We start from the raw sequence: 14,581 nt of genomic DNA on the forward strand, positions 1-14,581 counted from the left end.
AGTTATAGCAATATGGGCACCACTGTTTGGGCCAGAGGTGATCCTTTACCTCCAAAGCTGTCTAGTGTCCACAAAGGGTGCAATCTCATCAATATATGACCCAAATAGTGTCGGCGAGAGCGGACAGCCTTGCTTAACCCCAATAGTGCTACATCTCTATTTTTAGAGATTGCCAGGTGCCTGCATTCGGCCCATTACTACCTTATATAGTGACGTTAGAGCCCAAATTGCATCATGTGTAGCTGGAGCTCCTACAAATGTCCAATGAGCCGGGATTGATGGACCAAATCAAAATCTTTGCGGAAATCCACAAAGCAGCAGTACATAAGCTTCCATTGTGATCGTGCTTCCTCTATGAGGGCATGTAGAGTGAATATATGGTCCAATGTGGAGAAATTTCTCTTGAAACGTGTTTGACCAATTGCCATGTGACCTAGATACTCTGCCACAAAGCTGAATATGTCCTCAAGCACTGCCCCATAGATCTTGGCCATACTATGACTGATTATTATAGTCGTGTAGTTATTGGGATCCATGGGGTTCCCCCGCTCCTACCATAAGCTATGACATCCCCTTCATCTTTGTTGCTCCTCTGTAATCCCATTTCAACCAAATCAATCTCTGACAATCTGATGACATCATCCTGAAAATCATACATTTGCACTTGGCTATTCGAGCATTAAAGTCCTCTAGTAGGAGTATATTCCCCTGTTGGGAGAACTCTGCATTGTCAACAAGTAGAGGTGCATATGGGGACTCTCCAGTTTCTGTCTCACTGCATGCAAGTGACAAGAAATAGAATCTTGGGGAGACACATCACGTGCTATTCAAGCGGATTAAAATATTAACTTCAACTATTACCATGAGCAAGATAGCATCAAAGCATAAATAAAAATAAACACATGAAAGAGTATTGGGTGCAATCTATCCCCCCTGAAGATGTGTCAGCCTTCTTCCACCTCTTAAGTATTTATCCTTTATTAATATAAATAGTCCATAAGCCAAAAATAGATGCACACTTATGCATGGGCTTGCCCTTGACAAAAATGGGGATTGCTTTTAACACAAGCTTAGGTAAAGTGTTCCTATCTAACTACTAAAGGAGAATTACAAAAAGAACTCCAAGGGCTAATTCACGTGCAAAATAAATAAATATACGTCCAAGTATAACAAAAGTGGGCAGCTCAATTAGTCTACGCCCAAGTACATCAAAATGGGATGGCCAACAACAATATAAAATCTCGTAGTAGATACTACGGCAAAGTGAGAATCATCTCGGTAATAGCTCACACCATATTGCCGCCATCACATTCTAGCCATTCTAGCTTACGAGCACAAAGTCCGTCAATCTCACCAACTTGCACAAGGTTGGCCATTCAAACACATTACGAATCAGCAACACATGCTAAAAGTACACGACAACACATGCTAAAAGTACACGACAACACATGCGGTAATAAATCCAATACTTAGTTCTAGCCATCTCTAATTTCATATGTCCTACACATGGAATATTCGGAATTACCCAAGTGCCATGCTACGAACATAGTGGTAATTAGGTGTCTCCAATTAACCATAGAAGGATGGACGGACAAACCGTGACATCCCTCCTGTCCGAGATAGCAACTGGTCTCAGTAGCATCATATCAAGTGGCCCGTGTTTGAAATTAAGATTGGGTGAGGTCGGGATAGGCATGGAAAAACCGCTCAGGCATCCATTTGGTATTTTGGTGAGGATGATTTTTGAAGGTCAAAAGATATCTATTATATACAATACCTGTGCAAGTAGTAGTGGTCTCATGGTCAATAATAGCCTCAGGTTGAAGTTCTTTTACTTGGTCAACAAGACTAGGTGCTTCCTCATATACAGGATGTGTAACGATTGGTCCCCTATAAGGTTTCAAAAGACTGATATGAAAAGAATTATGAATTCTCTAATGAGAAGGAAGTGAAAGCCTATATGCTAGGTTATTAATCTTATGGTAAATTGAAAAGGACCATAAAAACGAGGAGCTAACTTAACAACATGATTAGTCTTAACAGTTTTAAGATGTCTCTTTTCAATACGAAGTAAAACATATTGACGTTCTTGAAAAACCATGTGCTTTCTTTTCTTATTATCTTGTTTAGTGTATTTCTCTTGTGCGTTAGAAATTATGAACATGATCATGAATGGAAGTGAAATCAATGGTGAATTGATCCGCAACTTTAAAAGTGTGTGACAAACGAGTGATAGGAGTAGGTAAAACTTTGCCATACTCAATTGGAAAAGGTGCTTTTGTTGTGGATGAATGCGGTGTGTTGTTATATGCAAATTGCAAAATATGGATATACTTATCTCATTGTTTAGGTTGTGACGAAACATATGCCCGAAGTAAATCCAATATTATGCTATTTGTCACTTTAGTTTGACCATTAGATTTAGGATGAAATGCAGTGGAAAAATCCCATTTCGTGCCTAGATTATTAAACAATGTAGTTTAAAAATCACTGCAAAACCTAGAATCTCTGTCAAAAACAATCACTTGTGATAAACCATGATGTGTGAAAATCTGTTTAACAAACAAGTGCGCAACTTGATGTGTAGTAAGAGTCTTTTAACAAGGAAGAAAATATACCTGTTTGCTAAATCTGTCAACAATGGTCCAGATCATATCATTATGGCTTGCTAAATCTGTCAACAATGGTCCAGATCATATTATTATGGCTTGCAGTCATAGAAAAATCAGTGATAAAATCCATAGAAATCTGGTTCCAAGGAACATTAGGAATAGAAAGAGACATAAGCAAACCAAGTTTCTTACCTTTGTAACTTTTCACTTTTTGACGAACATCACATTCAGAGACAAATCTAGCTACATCATATTTCGTTTTAGGCCAATAAAAGTTACCAGAGATAGTCTGGAATATAGATGAAACACCTCGATGGTGTGCATAAGGTGGCTGATGTAATTCCTCAAGAATAGAATATCTAAAGGGTTGAGTAATGCATAATCTTTTCTGGAAGTAAAGATATCCATCATGGTAAGAATACATGGCAAAAGGGTTCCAATGGTTTTCTCTCAATCTAACCAAATGTCACTAAAGTCAGGGTCTTGGTCATAAGTCTCACGCATAGAGTCAAAAGATGTATTCTCAATCACAGATATATTTTGAATGGAAGATGTTCTACTCAAAGCGTCAGCAACCACATTTTCTTTACTAGGTTGGTATTGAATAATAGGCTGAAAACTTTGAATAAAAGCTGTCCATTTAATATGTCTATCAGAAATAAGTGGTTGAGATAGCAAGTGTTTGATACTCTGCTGATCAGTTTTAATAAGAAACTTTGAGCCCATCAAATAATGTTTCCAGATTTTTAATGCATGGATTACAACAGACAACTCTTTGACATAGGTGCTATACTTACTTTCAGCAGGACGAAATTTCCTACTCTCGAAGGCAATAGGATAACCATCTTGCATTAATATAGCACCAATGTCCTTACCACTAGCATCGGTTACAACCACAAAGAAAGGACATGAAAAATCAGGTAATTGTAACACAAGTGTATGAGTAAGTGCATATTTTAATGCAAGAAAAGATTTCTCTTGAAGTTCGGTCCATTCATAGGGTTTGGTTTTCTTGAGAAGTTCAGTGAGTTAATGTGCCTTATATGCAAAATTATGGACAAATTTACGATAATAGCTACACAACCCTAGAAAAGATCGTAACTCATGAAGATTCTTGGATTGCGGCTATGACGCAATAGTTTCTATTTTCTTGGGATCAACATGGATACTCTTAGCAGAAACTATATGTCCCAAATACTCAATCTCACTCTAGAAGAAACTACTCTTTTCGAGATTAAGGTAAAGTTCATTTTGTTTGAGCAAATTAAATACAATCTCTAATTGCTTTTTGTGCTCTTCTTTAGATTTACTAAAAACTAAGATATCATCGAAAAGGACAACCACAAAGTTTTGATGGTCAAGAAAGATTCTATTCATCGTAGGACTAAAAGTCGCAGGAGCATTAGTAAGGCCGAATGGCATTACTAAAAACTCAAAGTGATAAATCTGAGTTCTAAAAGCAGTTTTATAGATATCTTGCTTGGTCATACTTACTTGATGAAATCCGGATTTTAGGTCAATTTTGCTAAAGATGTTGGCCTTTTTTAATTTATCAAGTAGATCATCAACTCTAGGAATCCGAAATCTATTCTTGATAGTATTCTTGTTTAGAGCCTTGTAGTCTACACACATACAATAAGTCAGAGCATGTGCAAGACGTTCAGAAATAAAATCATGTGTACTACCATTATCATGCAAGATTGTGATTTCTTTATCTTAAAATTTTTCTTTCATTTTAAGTAAAGTGTCTAGTGCAAAAGGATGAGGATCAAGGATAGAAGCACCTTCTTGATCAGATTTGCCATTGAACTCGTTACCATCAGACTTTGGCTTGTAGTTGTCGTCGTAAGCATCATCATTATATCCAGTGCCAGTGTCTTTATCTCCATCCACCATGTTAAGCCATACAATTGGCTTCTTGTTGTAGTTATTTGGACACTTATTAGCATAGTGTCCCCTTTGATGACAAGTGTAACATCGGATATTCTTCGCTTTTTTATCTTGAGTCATTGAATCTGGAACATCTGTCTTCTTTGGTTCTCCACTTGCTCCATTATTATTGTTGCCAATCTTTGCTTTATTGTTGTTGAATTGTTGGTTTCTTCGATCTTGACCCTTGTTAAAAGGTCGTTTGAATGAAGAACGCTTGTCAAAACCACTAGAAGATGTCGAAGCTTTGGAGAGTTTAGAAGTACGATTCTCTTGTTGGAACTTGGGCACATCATTTTTCTTTCCACAATTCAAAGCAAGAGATTTAGCAGAGGTAAGAGTATGAGGACGAAACATCTTAACCTTTTCTCTAATCTTTGGATCAAACCTTGAAATAAACTTCCTTTTAAGCTTCTTTTTATGTACTTTTTCTATAGACTATATTTGAATGAGAACATTCCAAAATTTTTCAATGTAAGTTTGGACATCCTTCCCTTTCAACTGTCTAAGAGTGTCCCAATGCTGTCGGGCTCTGGTCTTGTACTGAGGAGGTAGAAAGTGTCTCTTAATTTCGTGCTGAAAATCCTCCCACGTATGAGGTCTATGTCGCCCATTTTGGGTAACATTCCACCATAAAGCAGCATTCTGAATCAAATGATTTGTAGCACACTTGACTTTGTCTTTCTCGGAAATTTTCTCTCCCGAAAAATATTCATTAAATTGGCTAAGCCAAGCTAAATAAGTGCGTGCATTCTTCTTTCCATTAAAATTTTGAAAAGAGAATGCCTTGCGACTAATGTGACATTCTTTCTGAGCCGTTTGAGTATCTAAAGTTGCTTTCACAGTTCGAAGGATAGAATCCTCATCACTATCGCTTTCAATATTATGCTTGTGCCGTTTACGAGATCTCAATTGGTCTTCTAATGTAATTCTATGAGTGCGTTCATTGACCAATTGTGCTTGCAAAGCAGTGAGTTGCTCTTGAATAGACGGGGATGCAAGAAAACTAGCCATAATTGATGAAAAATAAAGAAAAAAAATTACGAAAGTTAAGAAATACTTATAGTAGTTTACGCTCTTGATAATAATTGTGAAGTTCGTGTAACTTGCAAAAAATAGAAGAGTGATGCGGCTGTCGAACGCAATCCCCAAATATCCGAAAGTAGCGGTGAAGCGTCAGAAGGTCGATTGGTGGGAAAATATTGAGTATCGGAAGAGAATTTGAGCTTTAAAAGAGTGAATGGTGACCAATTTTGCAAATTCTGAAAATTTTGTTTTTTTTTTTAAAATTCTGCGTTTAAAACAAGCGTGAAACTAGGAAAATTTCTCCAAGTCAAAGCCGGGCCAAATTCGAATGAATTTGGACACTTTTTGAAGGGTTCATGACTTAAAAGAGCTCCACACATGAATCTCCTCTTATCTTTTAAGCTTTTTATGAGTAAAAGAAGATGGGAATATGGAGACCATTGATTTCCGTAGACTCACAACCACCGTTGCAATTTCAAATCTCCGGATCCTTGACGAAAGAGTGCAGACAAGGTATAAGTTTTATGCAAGAGAGCGTTCCAGACGCATCAAACGGTACGGGTTGATTTCTGCAAATTTCCGGAGCTTCCAAGCATGTCGGCGTTGCGCTTTCATGTTTTTCTTTGCTAGCTTTTTTTTTTTTTTTGCCTTATGTAAAGCTTGTAGGGGCTATGAGATAGCCTTGTGGTAGCCCTTCTAATTAGTCTTAGTTAAGGCTTTTTAAATCTTTTTTTTGGCCTTCTTTGCCTTTCTTTTATCTTCTCTGTACATATATTTCTAGCCTTCTTTTTTGTGTCAACATGAAGAACTTTGAAGCTGCTTTGAAACCCCTTTCGAAGTCTTGAAATTTTTCCTTTTGAGAAAGAGAAATTCCTTCTTCTTGAATTAAATATTTTTCACCTTCTCTCCTCCCAAAGCTCTGATACCACTAATGGGAAATAGGATCTTGGGGAGACACATCACCTACTATTCAAACGGATTAAAATATAAACTTCAACTATTACCATGAGCAAGATAGCATAAAAGCATAAATAAAAAATAACACATGAAAGAGTATTGGGTGCACTCTATCCTCCCTCAAGAAGTGTCGGCCTTCTTCCACCTCTTGAGTATTTATGCTTTATTAATAAAAATAGTTCATAGGCCAAAAATAGATGCACGCTTATGCATGTGCTTGTCCTTTACAAAAATGGGGATTGCTTTTAATACAAGCTCAGGTAAAGTGTTCCTATCTAATCACTAAAGGAGAATTACAAAAAGAATCCCAAGGGCTAATTCACGTGCAAAATAAATAAATCCATGCCTAAGTATAACAAAAGTGGGCGGCTCAACAGGTCCACGTCCAAGTACATCAAAATGGGGCGGCCAACAATAATACAAAATCTCGTAGTAGATACTACGGCAAAAATACCAAAGTGAGAACCATCCAGGTAATAGCTCACATCATATTGCTGCCATCATGTCCCAGCCATTCCGGCTTACGAGCACAAAGCCCGTGAATCTCACCAAGGTACACAAGGTTGTCCACTCAAACACATTACGAATTAGCAACACATGCTAAAAGTGCACGACAACACATAAGTAATAAATCCATAGTCACAAGGGACGGGGGACGGTGACGGGGGACGACCATAAGTAGGGAACGGGGACGGGGACGGGGGAGGGAACGACACTCAAAAAATACTTTTTTTTTTAAAATTTTCTACTCTACACTTATTCTACTTCGAAAGTACATCAAAATGAGCACAAATTTATACTAAAATGGTAAGCTTTTGAGTCATATTAATAATTGAGTAGATACAATATGAGTCATGACTCAAGAGTCAGAAGTCAGGACTAAGCCTTAAGGAGGCATAATACATGGATGGACTCAAATGAGTCAATGACAAAAAAGTGCTGAAGACTAGAGGCTAGCCGCTAGAGACTAGAGCTAAGTAGTAAGGCCCATGAATCATGATCCATGAATGATCATCCACGTGAAGTGCTCGCCTCATGGTCATGGGTAGCTTGTGCCAAAGAAGCATCAAGCTCATCCTCAGTCTCATCCTCACTGGCATGCTGCTCCTGCACCTCATCCTCTTGTTGCTCTTCATGTTGACTCATCTCCCACTCGGTGAAGGAATCTGCCTTCTTGGTCACGCTCTTGCAAAGCATTCGCAAGTTCACGCTGACGAAGACAAGGTCATTGGCACGCTCTACCCCGAGTCGGTTCCTCTTCCTAGAGGCAATGTGGCTGTAGGTACTCCAAAGTTGCTCCAAGCAAGAGGAGCTGATGGCCTAGCTAAGTATGCGGATGGCAAGCTGCTGCAGCTCCGGTCCATCTGAACCAAAGTCCTCCCACCATAGAGCAGCACCAACTTTGGAGCGGTCAACCTGTGCATCATGACAGCCATAGGAGCCATGAAATGACCTGTACATCGAAAGCTGGTCCCTGATCTTGCGCCTAACCGATGCATCAGGCACAAGATGATCCAAGATGATCCTCCATCCAACGCTCACCTCCCGGTCGCTCTCTTGCTTGTTGCCTTGGAATTCTGGGTCCACCACATAAACTGCTGCATGCAATGGAGAGTAGTAGGAATTCCACCTTCCTAGACACAAGGCATGGATCTCCTCGTATCTGTCTTCGTCAAGCACGAAGTCTTTCAACTTCTCTATCATGCGATCCATGGCCTCGTAGACCTGGCCTATGCATGGTTGCATAGCGTCTACAATCCTCAATAGGTGGACTATGGGTCTCACCATAGCATTTGTGGTCTTCACACGCTCCCACCAAGAGCCGTCATCGGCCCGTAGCCTACACTCTTGGCCAGTGTTTGTATGGGACTCTTGCATGGCGACAAACTCGTTGCTAAGAAAAAGCCCCCTCAAAGCACCGCTACAATCCTTCAACCGGCCCAACATGAGAAAGTTGTAGGCAAACCGGGTGTCGGAATATTTGAGGAGAGAGAGATAGGACCTCTTGTTGAACTCATTCCGAGGTCTCTGGTGGTTGAGGACAAAGGAGACCATGGTGTTGGCCGCCTCAATGAGCGGGCTGATCCATGGTAATGCCCCGATGTCCTTGAAGAGGTTGTTTAGGCAATGAGCCATACAAAAGGACACCGTGACATGCCCCTACATACCTTGGAGAATAGCTCCCGCCGCCCTATTGGAAGGCTCCCCATCTGCAACAAAGCCCACTACATGCTCGGGGCCAACGATCTCCATGGTGGTAGCCCACTGCGCCGCAAGCACATCCGCGCTCTTCCCAGTGCTGGATGCATCATGAGATGAGATGAAGTACATCTCTCCGCGGGAATATGCAACCATGCCGTGAATACTCCTCTTGCAGGTGTCACTCCATCCATCCACAATGAGGGAGACTCCGTTCCTCTCCCATTGTCGCTTTGTGTTGTCGGCCGCTTGCTCTACAATGTGCTTCTCCTTCTCGAGCAATGTAGTGCGCAAGCTCTCGGATGAGGGGGGCGTATAGGTTGAGCCATACTCCCCAATCTTCTTAACCATGACCTTGAAGTATTCCGACCTATTCAAGAAAGTAATTTACTAATGAGAAGGGGACTAGGATGATGAAAACATGAATGATGAATTGGCAATGATCGATTGCACTTACCTAGCCGCTTGAAAGGCAATGTGGTCGTGGAAGAAGAAGCGGGCCACCACCATATCCACCTCCTCCTTCAACTTGGGGTTCCAATTCTCCCCAAGTGTAGATTGTCGCCGTGGGTGACGTAATGATTGAGAGGCCGTGGAGATGGAGGGTGCCGGCGTCGTGGATGGAGTAACATTCCGACTTGATGGTGAAGGTGATGGTGTGCATGATCCCGATCCACCACATGACTCCATTGTAGAGGCTTGAGTTCCTCTCCCCATCGTGCGGGATCCACGGCCACTCGTGGTATCCTTCTTGTCGCTTCGACCGCTTCGTAGACGCTAAGCTTGTCAAGAAGTTCCTGTCTCTTCTCGGGCGTGACATTCGTTCAAAACCTCACCTCATGCCCACTCTCATGCAAGAGGTGGACTCGCACTTTGTCGGCGCCACCCGTTCACCGGTACAGGCAAAGCTTGCATACCCATGGCCGAGAACCGCCTCCATGAACGGATGGGGTGTAGTTAACCTCCTCCCACCATGTCCATCCCGTTGTTCTTCTACGAGAAGCCCTGGCACGTGAGGAGGATGCCATGGTTGAAGATGGCTTGAGTCTTGAGCCTTGAGGAATGAGAGAGAGAGAGAGAGAGAGAGAGAGAGAGAGGCTAGAGCCTAGACTCTAGAGGCTTGGAAGTTGGAAGACTCAAGAGGCTTGAAAGTTGGAATACTCAAGAGGCTTGAAAGTTGAGGGAGAGGTGAGAGAGAAAGAAAGAGAGAGAGAGAGAGAGGCCTAAGCCCGCGGGCCTTGTGTGAGAGCCTAGAGGCTTGGAACTTGGAAGTTGGAAGCTAGAAGAAGCTTGAGCCTTGAAAGCTTGAGCCTTGAGAGTTGTGTGTGCTTGTAGCCTTGTAGAGGCTTGTTCTTATATAGATAGGCAAGAGAGAGAGAGGAAAGCCTCAAGGGCAAGAGAGAGAGAGAGGGCCAAGCCTCAAAGGCTCAAGACTCAAGGGCCAAGGCCCAAGGCCAAGCCAACAGCCATAAACGGCTAGAAACGGCAAGCGCAACGGCGAGCAACGGCTCTCTGCCGTCCCCTCACAGAGCCGTCCCCGACCGGCGTCCCCGTCCCTGCGACGCCCCCGTCGCCGTCTCCTGTGAGAAACGTGCCGTGGGGGACGTCTGTCCGTCCCCGTCGCTGTTCCGTCCCGATTTGCCGTCCCTGCGTTCCAAGCAGCTTTCCCTTCTGTCCCCTGTGACTATGAATAAATCTGACACTTAGTTCTAGCCATCCCTAATTTCATATGTCCTACACATGGAATATTCGGAATCATCCAATTGCCATGCTATGAACATAGTGGTAATTAGGCGTCCCCAATTAACCACATAAGGATGGACTGACAAACCGTGACAACAAGCCTAGAGTTTTGTGGTGGTAATTAGTATACTACAAGATGTATAACTCCTATGTCAGGCTGTCAGAGGTGGCGTTGTCATAAATGTGCTTCCTTATCCCATCTTACCACTCTGAGTATCTGTTGCACATATGGTGCTTAAAGAGGCATGCCCCCCCCCCCCCCCCCTCCCCGCCCCAAAAAAAAAAAACCGTGCACCCCTCCAGAGGTGTGTGTGTGTTTCTTGAAGCCTGATTCCCATACGTATACTATGACATCAAGTAGCCCTCTTTTTAGGCTTTGGTGAGTTTCTATGTAAAGGACTACATCTCTGTCTATGTATGTTTCTTCAAACCCCCCTATGACTGACCAAAGAGTTCCATTACAATTCCATACTGCCATTTCCAAGGCATCTTTGGTCTCATAGCCCTCCCTGCCATCATGCGGGGCCTCTATGTGTGATGATCACTCGGCCATCATGGTATATTGCCCACTTGCGTGCTTTCCTAGCTGCCATGATGTTGGCCATGCAATTTCGTCGAGGTTCTACTTGTAATGGTGTGAGGTCATCCCATCTTACCACTTTGAGTATCTGTTGCACATATGGTGCTTAAAGAGGCATGCCACCCCCACACCCCAAACCGTGCACCCCTCTAGTGGTGCGTGTTTTTTTCTTGAAGGCTGATTCCCATACGTATACGTGACATCAGGTAGCCCTCTTTTAGGGTTTTGGTGAGTTTCTATATAAAGGATTACATCTCTATCTGTGTATGTTTCTTTAGAGCCCCCCTATGTCTGACCAAAGAGTTCCATTACAATTCCATACTGCCATTTCCAAGGCATCTTTGATCTCATGGGCCCTCCGCCATCATGCAGGGCATCTGTGTGATGATCACCTGGCCAGCATGGTATATTACCCACTTGCGACTTGCGTGCTTTCTTAGCTTCCATGATGTCGGCCATGCCATTTTGTTGATGTTCTACTTCTAATGGTGTGAGGTCATCTCCCAGCTATATTTTGGTGCCCCGAAGGGCAACCCCTTTCCGAGGAAGTCTGTCCTGGCTGCCTAGTCTCCAAAACGTAAGATGATGGGCTGTTTCCTCTCGATTTCATGGCTGGGCTGTCTCCCTCTTTCTAACCACCTGTCAGGTTTCTCCCGCGATCCCATCAGCTTTGGGTGTAGAGCCTTTAATAAATCCTGTCACCCTCACATTGAGAGCTTTCTGTTTCTGGCATTTTCTTTCCTCTAATGTGGCATTTATCACTGCATTTTGTGACATTACAGGGGACTGATTTTTGCTTCTTCACAACCTCTATCCATAATATCATCCTGGAGATCCTTGCCACTTGCAGCCGTTCAACCTTATGTGCGAGGGAGGCTTGCATGCCTATTTAACCCTCTTCTAGCCCTTTACCGATTGAATCTTTCAGCATATCTAACTCCTTCTGGAGTTCAATGCAGTCTGAACATGTGTCAGCCTTCCAAGCTACCTGCATTTATATTCATTTCAGTCATTATGCGTGCATGCCTCGCATCCTTCATTGTTTGCAATTCTGTCTACATGTGCATGTGCATGTGCATTTCAGTTTTTCAACTTTTGTATATGGCACTCTAGTCAAGCTGTGTTTGAGTTCACATTTCTTGCTGATTTTTTTTCCATTTCGTCGTCGTGCTGCTTGAGGATGTGCTTTAATGCAACGAGGGAATTGCAGTTTTGGGGTGAGCACTGCCTTAGGCTCATTCTTCACATAGGCGTCCAGTTCTTGTATCACATTCTTCACAATTGAAAAAAGCCCCCCTCTTTTGTATCACATTCTTGGCAATAGAGAGAGAAATGAAAATGAAATGAAATGATATATTAACGTCTTCATAAGGCCAAAATGACCTATGAGACCAAAAAGGTTACAACAATTGGTGGATCTGATACAATGTCTGTGTAAGAAAAGCGAAAAACAACTAAACAACTAACTGAAATTGAAACAACTGAGGAAAAGTACGGTACTAAGAGCTCCTAATGGATAACATCTGGGAGGAAAACTCCAGCAACAAAGGTAAGCATCATACACATCACTATCCAAAGATGTCTCTCATCGGTCGATGGCGGATATCCTCAATGTCCTCCATGGTGAGTACTCTGACTGGACGTCTCCCATGCCGTGCTAGTATGGTCCTGATCCTCTGTTGTAGTCTCTGCCGATGTCGAGATGGGCCTCTCATCTTGGGGCGCCTGGACCGCCCCAGCTCTATAGCCCGATCAATCAGTGTACCTCTGGTACGGCTATACTCTGAGGCTATCTGCAATGCCTGCTGGCCTGACTGCTCAATCTCTGGTCGAAAGAAGTCTGTAATCTGCCTCTGTAGGTGTCTCTCCCTCTCTGATCCTCTTCCTCTCAAGAGACCCTCTCTATGTCTACGAAGCTCCAGCAAGTATAATCCGAGGCATCTCTGATCCTGGTATCTCATGACTCTAGAAAGTGGTCCGAAACCCTCTCTAAACAGGCAGTGAAAACGGCCTCGTATCTCATAATATACTGGACAGTGACATATGTAATGTAACTTTGTCTCTGGCTCCTTCTGGCACAACTGACGAATCCTGGCCCCAGCTGGTACTCCTGTGAATCTGCCAGTCTCAATCTCTAGCTGGTGTGAGGATGTGCGCATCTGACCAATAGCACACCGTACCCCATGAGAAAGATGAGTATCCATGTAGTTGGGTCTAATCACAAACCCATCCTGCGTGAGCTGGAGAAGATGATCTCTATAGAAAGCCATCTTCGTACCAAGCTCGTGTGTCGGCTGTATCCATGTCCTCCTAGTGTCTAGCTGAATCAAGTCCTGCCTAATAAGTCTGGTAATCTCTGCCCGTGTGAGAGAGAGGGAGGGTGTATCTTGGGAGTACTGAAATGGAGGTAGCTTGTCCATACTAAAGCCATGCAGCTGGAACCAAGCTGTCATCTGTGCATACCAACATGATCCGTCTCCCTGTGATGCCAACTGTCGTGAGAGAGAGAGAGAGAGAGACGTCTTTAAATGACTCCAAGGGTCTATGAGACCAAAAGCTAGTACACTGAATCCATGAGAATATTGAGTCATGGAAAAAGAAACTAGCAAACAAGGTTGTGAGAGCCGGATGGCTATAGAATATGTCACTATGTGAGGATGAATGGGGATAGTATAGCAAGACTCAGCCAATGATGTCATCCTTGAGGGCTGTAGTAAAATCTCTTGCTTGGGATGGGAGCTCTCTACTTTTATGCTTGTGGACTCTCGCTTCCCATTTGGGGACGAGTTTGTACTTATAGCCATTATGGCTGTTTTTTCTTGGTAACTAACAGAAGGATCTTTTTCTTGGGAAAAAAAAAGAATGTCCCGGGCCAAATGTTGACAGGAAGAAGGCAAGGATGAGAAAGAAAGAAAGAGATATTAATGTCTTCGAAAGACCGAGAGGGTCTACGAGACTAAAAAGGTAGTACAATGTATCCATGATGAATACTGAACAATATAGAAAAAAAACTTTACAAAGCTAGCTACATAAGCTAAAGTATCCATGTGATGCTGCCATAGTTGAGGGAAATGGGGAAAAGGAAATGGCAACGAAAAGTTCGAGGAGAGTCGAAATGGAAATGGGAACGCCACGTCAACAAGAAGGGCTAAGGGAGGGGAGGGGTTGAAAGTTCATGATTGTTTGTATGCACATGTGATCCCATTTTGACATGGAGTTGATAGTTATATAGTCTTGTGGGTTGACTTCCATGAGTATATAACATGCACGTTCCTAAAAGGTGAATTTGGGCATGTTCCTGGATTCATCTAGGTATATGAATTTTATGATTTATAAGAATAAAAGGGGAATAAAATGGATATGAGTTGTTGTAGTGTGACATTTTCTTACTAGTTCATGTTGATTTGGGTGGAAAGATCTCCGAAACGTGTGTTGTGGGAAATGGTAAGCTGAAACGTTTTCCCCGTTAGCTGAAACGTTTCGGGCAGCCGTTTTGGGGTTACCGAAATGTTTCGGTGACCAAAATGCGTTTCAG

At 42.6% G+C, this 14,581-nt stretch overlaps 2 protein-coding genes across 12 annotated transcripts in view; one reads left to right on the plus strand and one right to left on the minus strand.

The window, feature by feature from the left end:
• Positions 1–14,581, plus strand: part of LOC147613354 (folylpolyglutamate synthase-like) — a 109,242-nt gene that overhangs the window by 80,166 nt on the left and 14,495 nt on the right. The window lies entirely within an intron of this gene.
• Positions 12,376–14,062, minus strand: LOC147613355 (uncharacterized). Its single transcript, XM_086782667.1, has one exon. The coding sequence runs from the start codon at positions 13,848–13,850 to the stop codon at positions 12,615–12,617; it is 1,236 nt and encodes a 411-aa protein (XP_086638793.1). The 5' UTR covers positions 13,851–14,062; the 3' UTR covers positions 12,376–12,614.

The sequence above is a fragment of the Cibotium barometz genome, chromosome 44 (genome assembly GCF_041138505.1).
Source record: "Cibotium barometz isolate CiBa-2024 chromosome 44, ASM4113850v1, whole genome shotgun sequence".
Classification (NCBI taxonomy): Eukaryota; Viridiplantae; Streptophyta; class Polypodiopsida; order Cyatheales; family Cibotiaceae; genus Cibotium; species Cibotium barometz.

Excerpts from the sequence above, each read along its gene's own strand:
- LOC147613355 (XM_086782667.1), bottom strand. The coding sequence starts at position 13,850 with ATGGCTATAAGTACAAACTCGTCCCCAAATGGGAAGCGAGAGTCCACA.